The sequence below is a fragment of the Musa acuminata genome, chromosome BXJ2-11 (genome assembly GCF_036884655.1).
Source record: "Musa acuminata AAA Group cultivar baxijiao chromosome BXJ2-11, Cavendish_Baxijiao_AAA, whole genome shotgun sequence".
In the NCBI taxonomy this organism is placed as follows: domain Eukaryota; kingdom Viridiplantae; phylum Streptophyta; class Magnoliopsida; order Zingiberales; family Musaceae; genus Musa; species Musa acuminata.
The window spans coordinates 676,617-691,644 of record NC_088348.1 but is presented as its reverse complement, the minus strand read 5'-3'; the positions used below and the strand labels follow the sequence as shown (position 1 = coordinate 691,644).

General features: G+C 38.9%; 2 protein-coding genes across 3 annotated transcripts; one reads left to right on the top strand and one right to left on the bottom strand.

The window, feature by feature from the left end:
- The first annotated feature begins 791 nt into the window (after nucleotides 1-791).
- LOC135627507 (large ribosomal subunit protein eL14z-like) lies at nucleotides 792-3,714 on the top strand. The gene is made up of 5 exons (XM_065133632.1): nucleotides 792-860; nucleotides 983-1,084; nucleotides 3,102-3,231; nucleotides 3,307-3,419; nucleotides 3,502-3,714. Exons 1-5 carry the CDS (start codon nucleotides 858-860, stop codon nucleotides 3,556-3,558), a joined length of 405 nt encoding a protein of 134 aa, XP_064989704.1. The 5' UTR covers nucleotides 792-857; the 3' UTR covers nucleotides 3,559-3,714.
- A 625-nt stretch (nucleotides 3,715-4,339) lies between these two features.
- Nucleotides 4,340-14,406, bottom strand: LOC135627676 (COP1-interacting protein 7-like). Of its 2 annotated transcripts, XM_065133841.1 has the most exons (12): nucleotides 13,714-14,403; nucleotides 12,964-13,143; nucleotides 12,672-12,792; nucleotides 12,560-12,599; nucleotides 11,866-11,918; nucleotides 11,373-11,434; nucleotides 10,880-11,032; nucleotides 10,176-10,396; nucleotides 7,927-9,518; nucleotides 6,472-7,389; nucleotides 5,427-5,823; nucleotides 4,340-4,648 (listed from the first exon to the last, which is right to left on the bottom strand). In XM_065133841.1, exons 1-12 carry the CDS (start codon nucleotides 13,770-13,772, stop codon nucleotides 4,581-4,583), a joined length of 3,864 nt encoding a protein of 1,287 aa, XP_064989913.1. In that variant the 5' UTR covers nucleotides 13,773-14,403; the 3' UTR covers nucleotides 4,340-4,580. The 2 variants fall into 2 exon arrangements, with proteins under 2 accessions (XP_064989913.1, XP_064989914.1); XM_065133842.1 differs by lacking the exon at nucleotides 4,340-4,648 and having other exon boundaries at nucleotides 5,650-5,823; nucleotides 6,477-7,389; nucleotides 13,714-14,406.
- Between the last annotated feature and the right edge of the window lie 622 nt (nucleotides 14,407-15,028).

Below are 15,028 nucleotides of genomic sequence, written 5' to 3'. Positions count from 1 at the left end.
ATGCCACCAGCTCTCAGCCAACAACCCCGACACTTAGCCCCATGCGCTCGGTCGAAGTTAAGGAACACGTCAATCGAGGCGTGCCCATACCCTACAATAGCCCGGCCCTCCACGCAGCCCCAGTGGCCGTGCCAGGCACCACGCGGGGTGCCGTCCTGCCCCTGCGAGCAGCCACATCAGGTAACATCAAGCTCACCTATAAATACCCGCATGCCCTGAATGAGAAGAGGGGGAGAAAAAAAGGACAACACATCTGGAGGAACTTCTATTTTTCTTCTTCCAAAACCCTCTCCACATCATCGCTAACTTGATCGTTGGAGGGGTCGGGCCGACCTGTCGACCCAACCTTCGTGCAGGTACCGAGACGACGGCCCTCGCCAAGCTCTAGGGGGATCCAACGGCACAACCCGCGTCCCCCAGACCACTGCAAGGCACACCACCGGAAGATCCCCTCGACAACACGATCCGAACCAAGCCGCGTCAGCCCCGAGGCCACGGCTCAAGGGTGTTTACACTAACAGCACCCGACGAGTTAGCAACAAAGCCGGCCAAGTGAACCTTATCACATACATTAAATTGCCATAAAATCTTCCCCGATCCGTCGTCAATCGGGTCCAGTTAAACTCCGTCGTCTCTAAGTCGTATAATGTCGGTAATTTTGTGATTACAAGTGCAAACGGAGGCATTTTGGTAGCAGTGTGTTACCCTTATGTCGGACGGCCAACGAAGCAAGCCTAAAACACAGGTTCGTTATAAAACCTTGGCCAACCCCCCCCCCCCCCCCCCCCCAACTCGCCGCCTTGTCTCTTCCCCTTCCATCGCGTGCGGCGGGCTCGGTCTCTCTTTGTCGCCTTCAAATGGTGAGAGATCTGATCTCTTTTCGTCGTCGATTCGTTGATTTCTTGCGTCGGGTCACGGTTCCTTGTTCTGATGTAATGCTTCTCGCCTGGCTCTTGAGCTGATTTCGTGTATTTTACGATAGCCGTTCAAGCGATATGTAGAGATCGGCAGGGTTGCCCTCGTGAACTACGGGAAGGAATACGGCAGGCTTGTCGTCATCGTCGACGTTATTGATCAGAACAGAGTACGTCATTCTCTCTCTTGATTGCGAGTAAGTTTCATTTTTCGGCGTGTTGAAGTTGCGTGAACTAATTGTAGGGCTCTTGAAGGTCGAATGTTTTCCTTGTTCGTCAAACTCTGTTTTTTTCATCAATTTCATTATATTGCCTTAGTGGCGTGAAGTAGTGTCGTATCCTACGATGAGATTGACTCCCGTCTTGACTGAATGTTCTTGTTTTTCAACCGTAAATGCCTAATTTTTAGGATGGCAATCAAGTTGCTGAAGTATTTATACTTGAAAATTTACGATACTGCTAAGGTTCACATAAGCAAGGAAAGTCCCAGTTTCTCCCTTGGTTACTCGTACGGTTATTCTGCAAAGGTCTTTTCGATGTGCACTTTATGTTGCCAGTTTGTTTCTGTTGGGGGATGAGCCTAATTGGATTTTATTTTCTAAAAACCTTTACAAATGAAAAACTGAGCAGTTTAAGTTTTGCATCCCAAAGATTGGAGAATTTCACATCTTTATGCTGCATGTGGATGTCAAATGGCAAAAGGGTGGTGTGTATTATTTGGTCAGCGTTTCGGATTACAACCAAAGAGTAGGTGCTAACTGAAAAAAACTTCTAAAGATGTAATGATTAGTAGTTGTTTAACATGGAAAGTGAAACAAGTGACAGAGAGTAAGGATTTTGGAATTCTCATGATTCAGAGGTGGTTGAGCATGAAGGATAATATTGGTCCGTAGGAGATGTGGTTTTGAAGAAACCAATAGGAAATAATCACACTATTATTTGGAATTTTGAACTTGACTACCAAGTGAGTGATATGTTAATAGAATTTGACAATGAACTGGAGCTTTAGAAAATATTTGTGCTATCTTTAATTACAGATGCATACTTGTGACCTCTAAAGTTCAATTTTTTTTTATTAGAGGGTTCAATAAAATTGTGTGCAAAACTTTATTAAGCTATTGAACTACCAATGGACTATTCCATAACCTGGTCCTTAAAGCTACAGGGATGATTTCATCACAGAAAGGATCTTGTTTTCTTAATTTTTTTTGGGTGGATGGTTATACTTATTATATTTCAACAGTATTACCAGTTCGCCACTGATAATTACTGATGGTACTGTCTGATCATCACCAAGATTAATCGTTGCTCAGTAATATTTGATAAAATATTGGATATTAGAGGCACACATTGGTTCCACAGAGCTTTTGTTTTGTATTATTAACATCATTACAGTGTCACCATTCATGTTTTGTATCTTTACTTTTTTGGAGCTTGAAAAATTGATAGGCATTACCTAAAATTTGAAACATTTTTGGGTCTTATTATGCGATTTTACTCTGAATACATATATCTTCATGGCTACCATGTAAAACCTTACTAGAACACAATTCAGATATGTATGTATGTGTGTGTGTGTGTGGTGGAGGTTGTCACACTTTCCTGTACAAATGTAAACCTTCTTTAGTAAATGCATTAAGTTTCACTGACCTGTGTGGAATCTTGTTTGGAAGGCTTATAACATGCATACTATTCTCTTTGATCAGTCATGGCTAAGGGCTACTGACTCGCTTATAGAAGAATAAGCTGAAGTGTTCTTTGATTTGGTGATTGAAAGATGCTTAAATTAAAGTTTTATATCATTGCTTGAAAGCCAAGTTTCAACTATGATAACTGCAGGATGGTTATCAGATTTCTAATTGAATGTTGTTCTTCTAATACTCTTTCTGTTCCTTCAGCAACATTGCTCCCTACTTCTCACCAGATTTTTTAACTTTGATATGTTTTGGTTTTTTGTTTAGACATCAGCAAGGCTTCATCTGCTTCCATCTGATTGTATGAGTTAAATATTATTTATTTGACTTCATGATATTTTGTCTTCGAATTCTATATATTTGCATATTTCATCATTTGACCAATGGTAAAATTGTTCAATGGTGCTTGCCTTTGTACTTGCAGTGAGAACCTCTAGTTCTTTAGGCATGAGTTGATAATTAGTCTTTCCCCTCTATCTGCCGTGAATTTTAGGCCTTGGTCGATGCTCCTGACATGGTGCGTGGTCAAATGAACTTCAAGAGGCTTTCTCTTACTGATATAAGGATCGACATACCACGAGTTCCCAAGAAGAAGACCCTTATTGCTGCCATGGAAGCTGCTGGTGAGATTGATATTCCCTGCTGAATGGTGGATTAACATGTAATTTTGCAGTTATAAAGCCGACATGATACTGCAGATGTGAAGAACAAATGGGAGAACAGCTCATGGGGCAGGAAGCTAATTGTGCAGAAGAGGAGAGCTTCACTAAATGACTTTGACAGGTTCAAGGTCATGTTGGCAAAGATTAAGGTGGAGATTCTTCTTGCTTCTTCTATCAATGTACTTTTCCTTTTGTTCACTGTGTTGACAATTCTGTCATATGTTTGTTCAGAGAGGGGGTGCTATCAGGCAAGAGCTGGCCAAGCTTAAAAAGGAGACTGCAGTTTGAGCTCCTCTCGAGTAGTAGGCAGGCGAATTTTGTCGAATTTATTTCTGTTTTGTTGAGAGCTGGCAGCGAAAACTAATGAATTCCTTGTGTGTTTTGTGGATTTGGATTTTTGAGAAATATTCAAACTTTATAAGCTGCTGTTTATTTCTTCTTGTCTCTTCTATCTTTCCATCTTGTGTTAATTTCGTCACATCTGCAGCATCAAGACTCTCCGATAGTAAAGTCATGATGATATTTACAGTATCGTGATAAATATTATTATTACAATAATTATCGTTCCATGTAAACTCAAATTATTATGATGAAATTATCGTAGAACTCAAAAATGTATATAAATACTATTACAATTAATTTCATCAATATCATAATAATGTAACAATGTTTAAACTCCCAATATACGAATACCCTTTAAGAGTCACATATGTGTTTACACATTAATGATTTTTTATTATCGAAGAATGTATTAAAGGCTTTAAAGAATTTTACAATTCAAGATTTCTTAAAGCTCACTGGTAATTACGATTAAGAAACCTTAACCTGAGTTTTATTATACAAATGCTAATACGAAGGATTTATATTATATTATTGCGAGATTATGTATGCTATATAAAATTTTTGGAGGTCAAATATGTCCTTTCGAGACTTGGAAATAATAGATTTGTAACAGCTCCTTCAATTAATGCCATGCCCATATCCAAGCACATCTAAGGAACTGATACCACTGCCCTGATGTGGGAGGGCACTCAAAAGAAGGGCAATTGCATACAAATCGAATATGCACTTGATCATCCAAACTTAAGATTGGTTCATTCACAAGGGTACGAGTACAGACACAATGATGATATGAACAGCAAGGAATAATTAACAAAATTTACACCATGAGAATAAAACAATAGAGTGCATCGATCAGAAAAACCAAAAATATTTCATTCCATTTGCAGTTTATGCTCGATGGAAGTGGATTCATCTTCGTCATCTTGATGCATCTTCCTTGATTGTGTAAAAATGGAGCAGTGTGCTGATCATGCTGCCTGTTTCTTCCTGCTGTTCTTGCTTCGGAACGGCGAAAGAAGGGAGAATGCCCGAGAAACTGTACACAAAAAGTCAAGCCTTTGAGAAAAGCCTATCGAATCAAAATGAAATCAGAAGATACACGAAGAAACAGGCACCAATGACTTTCTTCAGAGAAAAGGAAAAGAAGAAGATTTTAGTTTGGAGTCATGAGCAACTTTCAGTTTCCTGCTGGTACCCGGGATTGTTTTAGGTACATCACACAGTCATCAGCAGAACAGCTTGAAAGTTGAAAAAGACATGCGTAATTTTAGTTCTTCCAGCATGATTTTTTCATCTTGAGGAACAAGATTCTACAACACATGAGCTGACAAGACAAGGAAAGAAAGATGATGACCTACTGCATGCACATATTGTATGGGTTCAAATATGCTTGAATTAATGCTTGTGCGACCATGTTTAATATTCACTTTTATAGGTAATTAAATCATAAAAGAGCAGAATTTAAGAAGCACATTCGTTTCTTCTTTAAGGCTGCAACACAGCAGGCAAAATCTACTAGCCTCCAGGTGTTGCATATGGATATCATATCAGTTGTTCTCCTACTTAAACAACTGGGAGTAGCAAGTTTGCAAATGTAGTTTTGGAAAGTTTAAATAAGTTAGCAGCTGAAAATTAGGAAAGTGACACTTTAGTATGACCTAAGTTGTTGACAGAATTATCTTGGTAATGATAAAGATGATCCATTTCAATATATTCTTTCTTTCTGATTAGTTAAACTCAGTTGTTTAAACAAGTCAAATTAAAATATTAACCACAAAATCATAAGTCCAATCTGCAGGAGATGAGAAACTTGCCGTCATTGGATGAAGCAGCAGCAACTGTTTGACCGCCAACAGATGAAGCATCTGACTGGAGATTACCTTCACCTGAAGCTGAGCTGTGGCTCTTTCGACCAAATTTTAGCAACTTTCTGAAACCTTTTGTTTCCTTGCTTCGAGGCTTCTCATGTGTTTCATGAGTTTGATTCCCCAAGCTTGGGTTCTCAAATCCAGATACATGTTTCATCTTACTCTCAGCTGGCATGGCAACTATTTCAGATTCTGATGCAGGTAGATCTCCATCAGGCCCAGATTTAGTGATAACTGGATCCTTCAAGGAAGTTGCTCTGGCAAAAGGGGCTTGATATGGCTTTTCTGCTGTGGTCGAGTTTGAGAACTTCTGAGGCTTAGTACTCGGGTAAGGAACAACCCCCTGATCAGCATAAGCAACATACATCCATAATCAGCCTATCAGTAGCATTGGTTGTGCAACAAAGATGGATGCTTCATCTTTGAAAAAGTTGCAGTCAAAACAAAAGCAGAGACCAACAAGCTTAAATCTTTTTCTTCTTGTCCACGATGACATAGCCTTTAGTGATCTGGTTAGATTTGATTGCTAGTCATTCCATAAGCAGCTGGCCCATGAACAATGGGCTAAAGAAATCACTAGACAGATCCATCAATGTTACCAGACAGCATAAAAATCTGAAACAAACTACTACAGAAATCACTAGACAGATCCATCAATGTTACCAGACAGCATAAAAATCTGAAACAAACTACTACAGATAGCTATTTGCTTTTTGATGAACTCAATTAAACGCTAATGATATTTTTTAAGCTAAAGGCAGTAGTATCAAATAAAAAAAGCTACATCCAAAAAAACTAAACTAATGGATTCCATGTTGTCTTGGTAACAATGATTAATAGCAGGAGCTCGAAGTCTCCCATGCTAAATTTGTGATTCCAAACTTTAAATGAAAGGATGTAATTAGGTTGAGAATAATATGTTCCCTTGAACCATATCTTTGTTGATAATCTCATATTAAAAATTGTGCAAATTTTCTCTGAAAAAATATACCTCACCGGAGCTTGGCTGTTCACATGACTTGCCTTCACCAGCATCCTCTAGCTGACCTGTAACAATAGGTGATGGTGGAGCATGAATAGCTGAAAATCCTGTACCCAACCCATCTCCATGTGATATCCCTTTTGTGCCTATTATCTCTTTATATTGCCTGACAACAGGAGCACTGACCACATGACTTTCAAGTAACACAACAGTCTTCTCGATCACTGGATTCTCATCGCTGTTGCCAGGTGGTTTATCATTGACCAATTTTCCTTTAATGCTATCAGAAGCATGAGAAGCTTTGTTTCCACTCCCTTTCTGCATGGGGTTTTTGCTAGCTGTTCCCTTTCCAAGTCTTTCAGATGAAGATTTTATTGTTCTAATTCTAAGCCCTGGCAGAGTTGCTGACTTACTTTTGTCCAGTTGCATAACTGCAGTAATCTTTTTCCGAGACTCATCAGCTATGCTTCTCTTAGGTGCCTGATCAGCAGCCAAAGTCTTCACCGAGGGAGAATGGCGAGTGTAGCTGCTTTTTGGATCAGAGAGTCTCTTCATTCGAAGAGAATCTGCCTTTGCTTCTTGCATGAGCCTGCTACTTTCTTTTTTCTCAGGCAATGAAGACGCTGATCGGGTTAATCCATGATTACTGCCATTTAATCTGCGGGATTTGATAACTTTCTGAAGATTGTTGGACCCAACTGAAGATGTCCTGTATGGCAATTTTTGCAAAGGTGAAGAAGAAACGGGCTGTGTATCACTAAACTTTGATCCTTTGTAAGGACTTGGCGAAGTCTTTGCTGGTAAGCGGGCTTTTGTCTGCTGTGGAGTCAATGGTGACTGGGTGACATTAAAACTACTTCTTCTTGCAGCTATTCTCTTTTGTCTCTCTCTTTTCAAAGCTTCCAAACGCTTTATCTCTTCCTCTTCCTAAGAGTGAGCAGACCGACCAGTCAGCCAAGAAGACAAGCAAAACAACCTAACTAAACCACTATGATCTAGCAGATAAACGTTTTACATACAGTATACTCAACCATTTTCAAGGCTTCTACAACACTAACGTCACACCAAAAAACTGACAATTCATTCAATGTAAGCTGAACTGTAATTTTTAGTACATTCTTACAATATATTCATGTCCAAAAACTGTGAAACATGGCTATAGGAAAAGAGTTCATTATTGACTTGTATGAACACAGTATTAATAATTTCTAAGGGAGATTTAAAGTAATTATATATATATAAAGACTGTAGATCCAGATGTTTGTGAAAATATCCAGTGACATTTTATTTTTGGAAGAATGAAAAAATAATATGGACTATGCTTATCCTGCAGGCTCCATAGAATGTGCTTTCTAATCTAAGCACCTCTCTGTTTTTTTCCCCCATCATTTCTACTGTGATTAGCAACTAGAGAGATAGGAAAGAAACCAGACAACAAAAATTAAGATGAATCAAGAGAAGTACCCTTTCTTTCTTCATTTTCTGAAGATCAGCTTTATAAGACCGCAGCTTTTCTGCACGCTTTTGTGCTTCAGTCAAAGGGTTAAGCCTTGAGGATACCCCTTTCTTCACCAGTGTATCCTTCCTCCTTTTCTCCACACTATCATTTGTGGCTCTTAACTTCTTGTCTGATTTCTTTGATTCTTTTTTAGTGCTCACTGAGGGTTCCTCTTGGTTACTGGTTTCCAGCTTGGCAGCATTTCCAACAGGAATCTTAGAATCATAATCCATAGCCAGATTATAACCTACAGATGCACTTTCCAATCCATGCACAGGAACCATTGATAGATTATCTGGCTCATAGCTAAGTTGGCTTTTGACCTTATCATATGAACCCTGAGTTTTCTGAATGGCTGAGGGGAACTCAGAAACCATGTCAATAGCAGCTACGCTGTCTGATCCAAGATCCCACGAAATTGATCTATATGGAAGCACAAAGGATTCATCTGTTATGTTGCGTGATGAACTCTTGACCGCATTACCAGCACGCTCACCCACATGATCAATGAGTGGGCCAGATGAACTCTCATTGCTGAATTGCTTTTCTTGTCCATAAATCGTGAATTCATCACTGCTCATTTGCCGATATGCTCCTCCTGCACTTTCTATTTTCCTGAACTGATTGTCTATTGAGTCTCTTCTATAACCTGAAATTAAAAATTGATCATCAGAAGCCGCTTGCTTCATTCGGTTTGCCTTCCCATTAGCTGAATGAAATCCTACTGTCCTTCGGTCATGAAAAACACCATAATCTTTCTCAGTAGAAACAATAGGATCAGCTTCACCTTTACCCTGTTTCCTCTTTGATGAAGGCCCTTTTCCTCCCATGAGTATATCTTCATCAGCTGTTCTTGACTTCTCTTCAGCTCTTAGTAAGAAATTCTGAAATGCTTGCCAATTTCCAGAATCTTGCTCTTCTCTATATACAGCATTATCAATGTCATAAGGATCAGAATTTTCTTCTGATTTTGTTCGACCCTCCTCCTCCTTTGAAGTCCTTGAAGAGTGCTTGTGCTTGTGCTTGCTTTCTCGCATATCAGAATGCACTTCTTTACTTAGTTCTACAGCTTCAGGTTCAGAGGCAGACTGTGATTCACTTTCGAATTCTCCTGCACCAAGCTTCTTAGACAAAATGTAATTTATGTTCCGAATGACGACAACACCAGACTTTTTCTTTCCTGCCTGACCAATTCTTCTATGAGATTTATGACCATGAGAACCTTCTTTCTCGAGATCTGATGTATCTTGGTCAGTGTCATCCTGTGATCCTGTCTCAGATTGAACATCTTTATTATCCATTGACTGCCTTTTTGGTACCTTTCTGTGAGAACTGTTGAATCTAGGATCGTCTGTTGGAGGATATGGGGCATAAAAACATGGGACACTCCCTTGATGGTTCTGATAATAAGGCATTCCTTGCGTTGAATAAGGTTGAAAAATATGACCTGGTGGAGAATGCATAGGGCATTGTGGATAAGTGGGATGTTGAAATTGACCTTGAAAATACTCGTGGAGGTGTCCCAAGGGCACCTTTTGATCTGAAGGGATCTGTTTATCTGAGAAGAAACAAATGCATCCAAGATAAATGATATGTCAATTTTAATATATATATATATATATATATATAATTCGATGTAAAGCTAGAAAAGAAATGCATGTGGAATTTGCACATGTATCTACTGGTTGTCTTAATACATGCTTGTGCTTGAGAATTCATGCAACTTGACTGATCTGCCTTAAAAAAGTATTCTATAAATGGAAGTATTTCATAGGAAACTTCGATCAGGATGATATGCCAACCAAACAGAATAAAATTAGGCTTTATCATCCACAGGAAATGAGAAACTGTAATGTCGAAAACTAGATGGTAGGGATGATTGCACTTAACAATACATCAAATTGTAGAACTGGAAAACTTTAATGCATCGAGTAGTTTGGATTTCTTAGACAAAATATTAGAAATGGGCAACCCAGTGCATAATGCTCCTGCTGATGTAGGCCCTGTGGAGATCAATGTATGCCACCTTACCTCTATATTTGGAAAGGCTGTTTCCAAGATTACCTAGGGTTATGGTAGAATGGGGATGGTTAAAGTTAAACAATCTCTCTGCTAGAATGAATCTGAATTAAGGTGTTTTTCATTATCTGTCAATTTCTAAATGAAATTATGGTAGCTTCAGAATGATCTCAGCCTGCGTGTTCAGAGTATATACCGGGTTTTCCATCGTTCTCTGTGATCATATCACCACCAGAGATGGATTGTCCATCCACATGATCCTTTTGTATCATATAATCTGCAGCAAATATGATGCCCGAGGCATTCAAAGCAGAAAATTCAGACCGTGTTGACATTGATACTGCAGCCTCAACTTCAAGCCATTGTCCAGTCTCATGCTTTTTCTTCCATAGCTCCATAAATTGAAAGCAAGCTTTCCTGTTTTATAAGGCGGGCAAAAGAGAAAACTATTGAGGATGAATCTAAGATCAAGGCAACAAATCAAACAATGATCACTTGGCAACATATCAAATATGTCTTAGCCTTTTGACAATAATAAATTTCAGAATGTATGTCCATTTTTTTTCAGATGTATCATGACTTCACAATATTCTTCCCTCATTTAATGCACATGGTTCTTTCAGATTCTAACTTCATATATGTATCCTTTGTAATTCCTGAACTATTCTATATCATATGACCTATTAACTTGGAAATTAGTATAACTAGAATGAGCTTTCTCATTATTCTTCATTCCTGCATCAAAATGCATTAGCCACTTTCAGACTTTAAATGTTATCCAAGATTTCCCACTGTGTCATTATTAGTTGATTCTATGTCTCAACCTGGTAGCCTGTAAATCAATATAACTGGAGCATGCAATATTTAAGAATGTATTGCTCGACAAAAAGAAAAACTTACTTTAAGCGTGAGGCACCAAAGCTTTCAGCAAATGGTATCAAATGTTCCATATTACTCACGTCAAACCCAGCTGCTGCAGCACGTGCAAAGGCCATTCCCTGTTCTTTCTGCAGTACCATTTTACGGGTTTCGAGCACTCTTAAAAGCTGAACTCTGCACAAAAAGCATTTGTGCATAAGATACAGGAACAATTTCATTACTTAAAATAATTATGTAATATAATTAAGATGAAAAGATAACATATGCATCCACAGAAGCCAGAGATCAATTCTTTGATTACCATTGCAATCATGTAAACTATGAGAATCTAAAAGAATGTAGGTGTTGCCTTTTTTCGTTATCTTGTAATTAACTAGTGCTTTTAAAATATTGAATGGAAAAGACAACACAATTTACCTTGCATTTTTGGTAGAACATTCTTACAACTATTCTTGTATGCTGAAGGAGCAAACAGCAAAGAAAATAAACCAAGGACGTGTTAAGCTTCTGATACCTTGAGTTTGCCTCCTGTGTGGAGGATCCATTTGAATCTGGGGGATTTGATTGTGAACCAGGCTGCCATACCAAGAGAAACAACACTTATAACAATGTCTGATAGATAGGTACCAGAATTATAGTTAGGTATAGGTGTATGCATAGGTGTGTCTATGAGACCAGGTTACCATGAATCTCTTGCTGTATCGGTATCGAATTAGTGCTAGGCATCAATCCATGTATGATCCTTACAATATACATATTAAATGATTTCTCAAAATATTTGATTTTACAAATGATTATTTATCTCGTGTATATATATAGTGTTGATCTTGTGATAAATCAAGCATTTTTTAATATCACATCTGAGCTGTATTAGGTTCTTTCTCAACATTTGACATGAAAATGTCTCTCAGTACTGTCATATTGGTATATCATAAAAGTTTCCAAATTATGTAAATGTAAACAATAAATATGTATGTGTGTGTGTGATGTCTGCATAAAATCGATACCTTATAAAGAATTATTGCCTTTTCTGTGTTAGGATCAACTGAGGTCTTCATACCTGCCATGAGCAAGCAACCGTACCAAGGTCAAAATTTTCAAGAGCACTAGTGGAACAGAATCTAAAATCAACATGAAAATGTGATGAGTCCATGCCATATATGGTTGATGAAGCCAATTATAAACAATCCTTGAGAGTTTCGATTATAGAGGCTACTAGCATATAAGATGTATGAACCCCTCCTCATCAAGATTTCCAATATTCCTTGGAGGAGCATGACCAGCTTCCATATGGAGGTTAGGAGGTGATCTGATCCTGATGAAAAGCCATTACAGTATATTTTGTGACTTGTGAAAAATGTTGATCATGTCAAATAAGTCTTCTTTGATGATGTGAACATACAATTTATGGTTGACAAAAGGTTCACTACTAGAAGGAAAGAATACTGTTCCTGTTCACAAGGTGATTGGGTGATTAATCTACCCATGTTGTGGAGACTATTATAAAGATACGATGGAAACTTGATGAAGACTACAATTTTTTAGCCCTTTGGACTATATCAAACACACCCTTGAAATTAGAAAATTGATGTTACACATGCAACAGAAATAATTGAAAATCCCTTCCACTTTCTTTCTTTTTTCTTTTCTTGAGGAGTAACAGAACTAGCTAGATGAATGAAATAGGTTAGTCTAAAGTACCTTCTGTGGAACCTGATGACTTCATTTGGTGACTTTCCACCTGCAAATGGCATAAAAAAAATGTCATTTGAACTTTACAAACAACACAGAAATGAGACAAATGGATGCATACAGTGCTCAGGCCAAGATTATCATTGCCCTGAATGGCAATTGCATTCTCAATCTGCAAGATCTCAGACTCTATTGTTGATACACGCTCTAGAACCTCAGGCGTGCTCACGAAACGAACAAACCTGTTGGTGTCAGAATTAGATGTTGAGTTCATGTATGTAAATATTTCCACATGCTCAAGTTTCTCCAAGAAGATGAAATGCAGCTTGATAATGGAGAAGGCAGACAGGTCATGTTTGAAGAGAAGCAATTACTCTGACAATGATTGCACACTTGAGAGAGCTTTGGTTTACCTCTCCATGGTGCCTTTGGTGAACCATGCTGCATCACTTTCCAGGTCTGGTTTAAGAACTATGGAATAGCCACCCTTGTCAATCTGATCCTGTGCAGCTTTCAAATGGGCAAGAAAAGGATTCAACAAGCCAGTTGCAATCTTCTCTGTCTTACCATTTGCTATAATGACCAGATCGCACCTGTTAAAAAGGAAAGCACAAGTCCAATAATAAACAAGCATACCCAAAACCATCTACTTATAATTTATTCAAGCCTAAACCTTAAGGATCATCATCCATATCCAGGGTTGTGAAACAAACCAAGAACCAGAAATCAATTTTATCGTGCACTATATTCTGTGAGCAATGATCTAAAGAGGTGATAGAAACGGAGATGGATTCATATCAATTCAAATGATATCACCAACTAAACTAGAAGTCTCAGTTCAATTCTTATCTTCACATCAACTGAGCAGTAAAGCATGAACTGTAACCACGTTGTAACGAAGGAATCCACCAGAATTTTGAATGGATTCATGTCCTCCAAATCCACTTCCAATGAGTGCAGAAATCTATGAAGCTCTCCAGTTCGGACTCTACGAGATCTTGTCAACTCATCGACCGGCTCTTCCCACATTCAACACTACACCATCAAAAAATCTTCCAAGATCCGAACTTTGGCCGATCTGGCAACTTCTCGGTCTCGTTCTATCCGCCCTTGCTCGAACCTTTACAAGAAACAGTGGCCGAGGAAAGGATCTGGCATTTTACCTGGTCCGAGTAGGCGTTAGCTGGAACACCGCCGAGTCTAGCCGAGCGTCCAACCTCATTGCACGCGGAAGCAAAGATCTTCCAAGAAAGACTAAATCTTCGATCCTTTCCCTCCCTCCCCACCTCTCCTCTCTCCACTATCTGCCCTCAATCTCCCTCTCTGGCTCACGATCGATCAGATCTCTGTCATAGGTAGGTTCTTGCTATGAAAAGCGACGCCCTATTGCCTGAATTTAGATTCACGGAGGAGCAAAAGCAAAAGCCTAAACCAACAAAGAAATTCAAGGAAAGAGCAATAAGCAAACGGCGACGGAGAATGCTACTAGATTCCTCTAAACTGGATCTTTTAATGCCGACTGCAGGAATAAGCAGAAACCAAAGGTATAAATTAGATAGAGAGTAGAGAGGAGGAGGAGGAGAAAGAGGACGACTGTAGGCTCAGAAAAGAAGAGCTTGCGAACAATGGCAGCAGACTAGGGTATCAATGCACACAACCCAAAGAACAGAGGTAAAGAGAAGCGCTGCAGATGAAGTGAATTTGGCCTTGGGGAAGAAACAAACAAAGCTAACAATTTAAGAGAGAATGTGTGGGGGACGAAGGTGAGGAGAGAGAGAGAGAGAGAGAGAACGAGGCTTTGGATTCGGACAGGACAACCGGGGAATTGGTGGAACAGAATAAAAAGCAGAGTGCTGTAGTCAAAATAATGGTGGATGAATGAGAGTGAGTGACAGAGAGAGAGAGAGAGAAGGCAGGCTTTGAGTGAAATGGAGTAGAAGGAAGGTGGGGTCCACGTGAGCCCCTGAAGTAGAAGGGCATTTCTGGGTTCTTCCGGTGGATACAAACTTGATAGAGGAAAGTTTATCCCTTTTTTGTTGCTTCACAGAAAACAAATCCATGCAATCAATCTCAGAGGAGATTAAAACTCTCATTTTTCTTCTTTTAGGAAGATCAAGAATTATATGTTCTGTAATCAAAATAAGAAAAAGAAGAAGAAGAAGAACAATAAAGTTTTAAAAGGTTTTCTACAAGTCAAAATGTGGGTGGGAATGTATGATTTGGTATGGCAATTAATGATTGTGGTGCAGGCATTGAATGAACTTTTCTGCCAAAGTTAGGGAAACTTGTCATGTTTGTCTTCATTGACAAGCTGGTCATGAGCATCACAAGGCATCAATCTCTAGCTTGAGCAGTGGGGGGAGTGAATGCAAAAAGTTAACTACTTAGATATCATCACAAGGCATTAATCTGGATATCACTTACAAGGAAAACATGAACTAGTTAGTTAGATACTGAAAGCTGCATGCTAACCCTTCA

What these genes read in the sequence shown, in the direction of transcription:
- LOC135627507 (XM_065133632.1), top strand. An exon ending in ACGTTATTGATCAGAACAGA is followed by an intron (nt 1,085 to 3,101) that starts GTACGTCATTCT and finishes CGTGAATTTTAG; the next exon opens with GCCTTGGTCGATGCTCCTGA. An exon ending in TCATGTTGGCAAAGATTAAG is followed by an intron (nt 3,420 to 3,501) that starts GTGGAGATTCTT and finishes ATGTTTGTTCAG; the next exon opens with AGAGGGGGTGCTATCAGGCA.
- LOC135627676 (XM_065133841.1), bottom strand. Translation starts at nt 13,772, where the DNA reads ATGAGGTTGGACGCTCGGCTAGACTCGGCGGTGTTCCAGCTAACGCCT. An exon ending in CTAACGCCTACTCGGACCAG is followed by an intron (nt 13,144 to 13,713) that starts GTAAAATGCCAG and finishes CCTTTTTAACAG; the next exon opens with GTGCGATCTGGTCATTATAG. An exon ending in TTTGGTGCCTCACGCTTAAA is followed by an intron (nt 10,397 to 10,879) that starts GTAAGTTTTTCT and finishes CTTATAAAACAG; the next exon opens with GAAAGCTTGCTTTCAATTTA.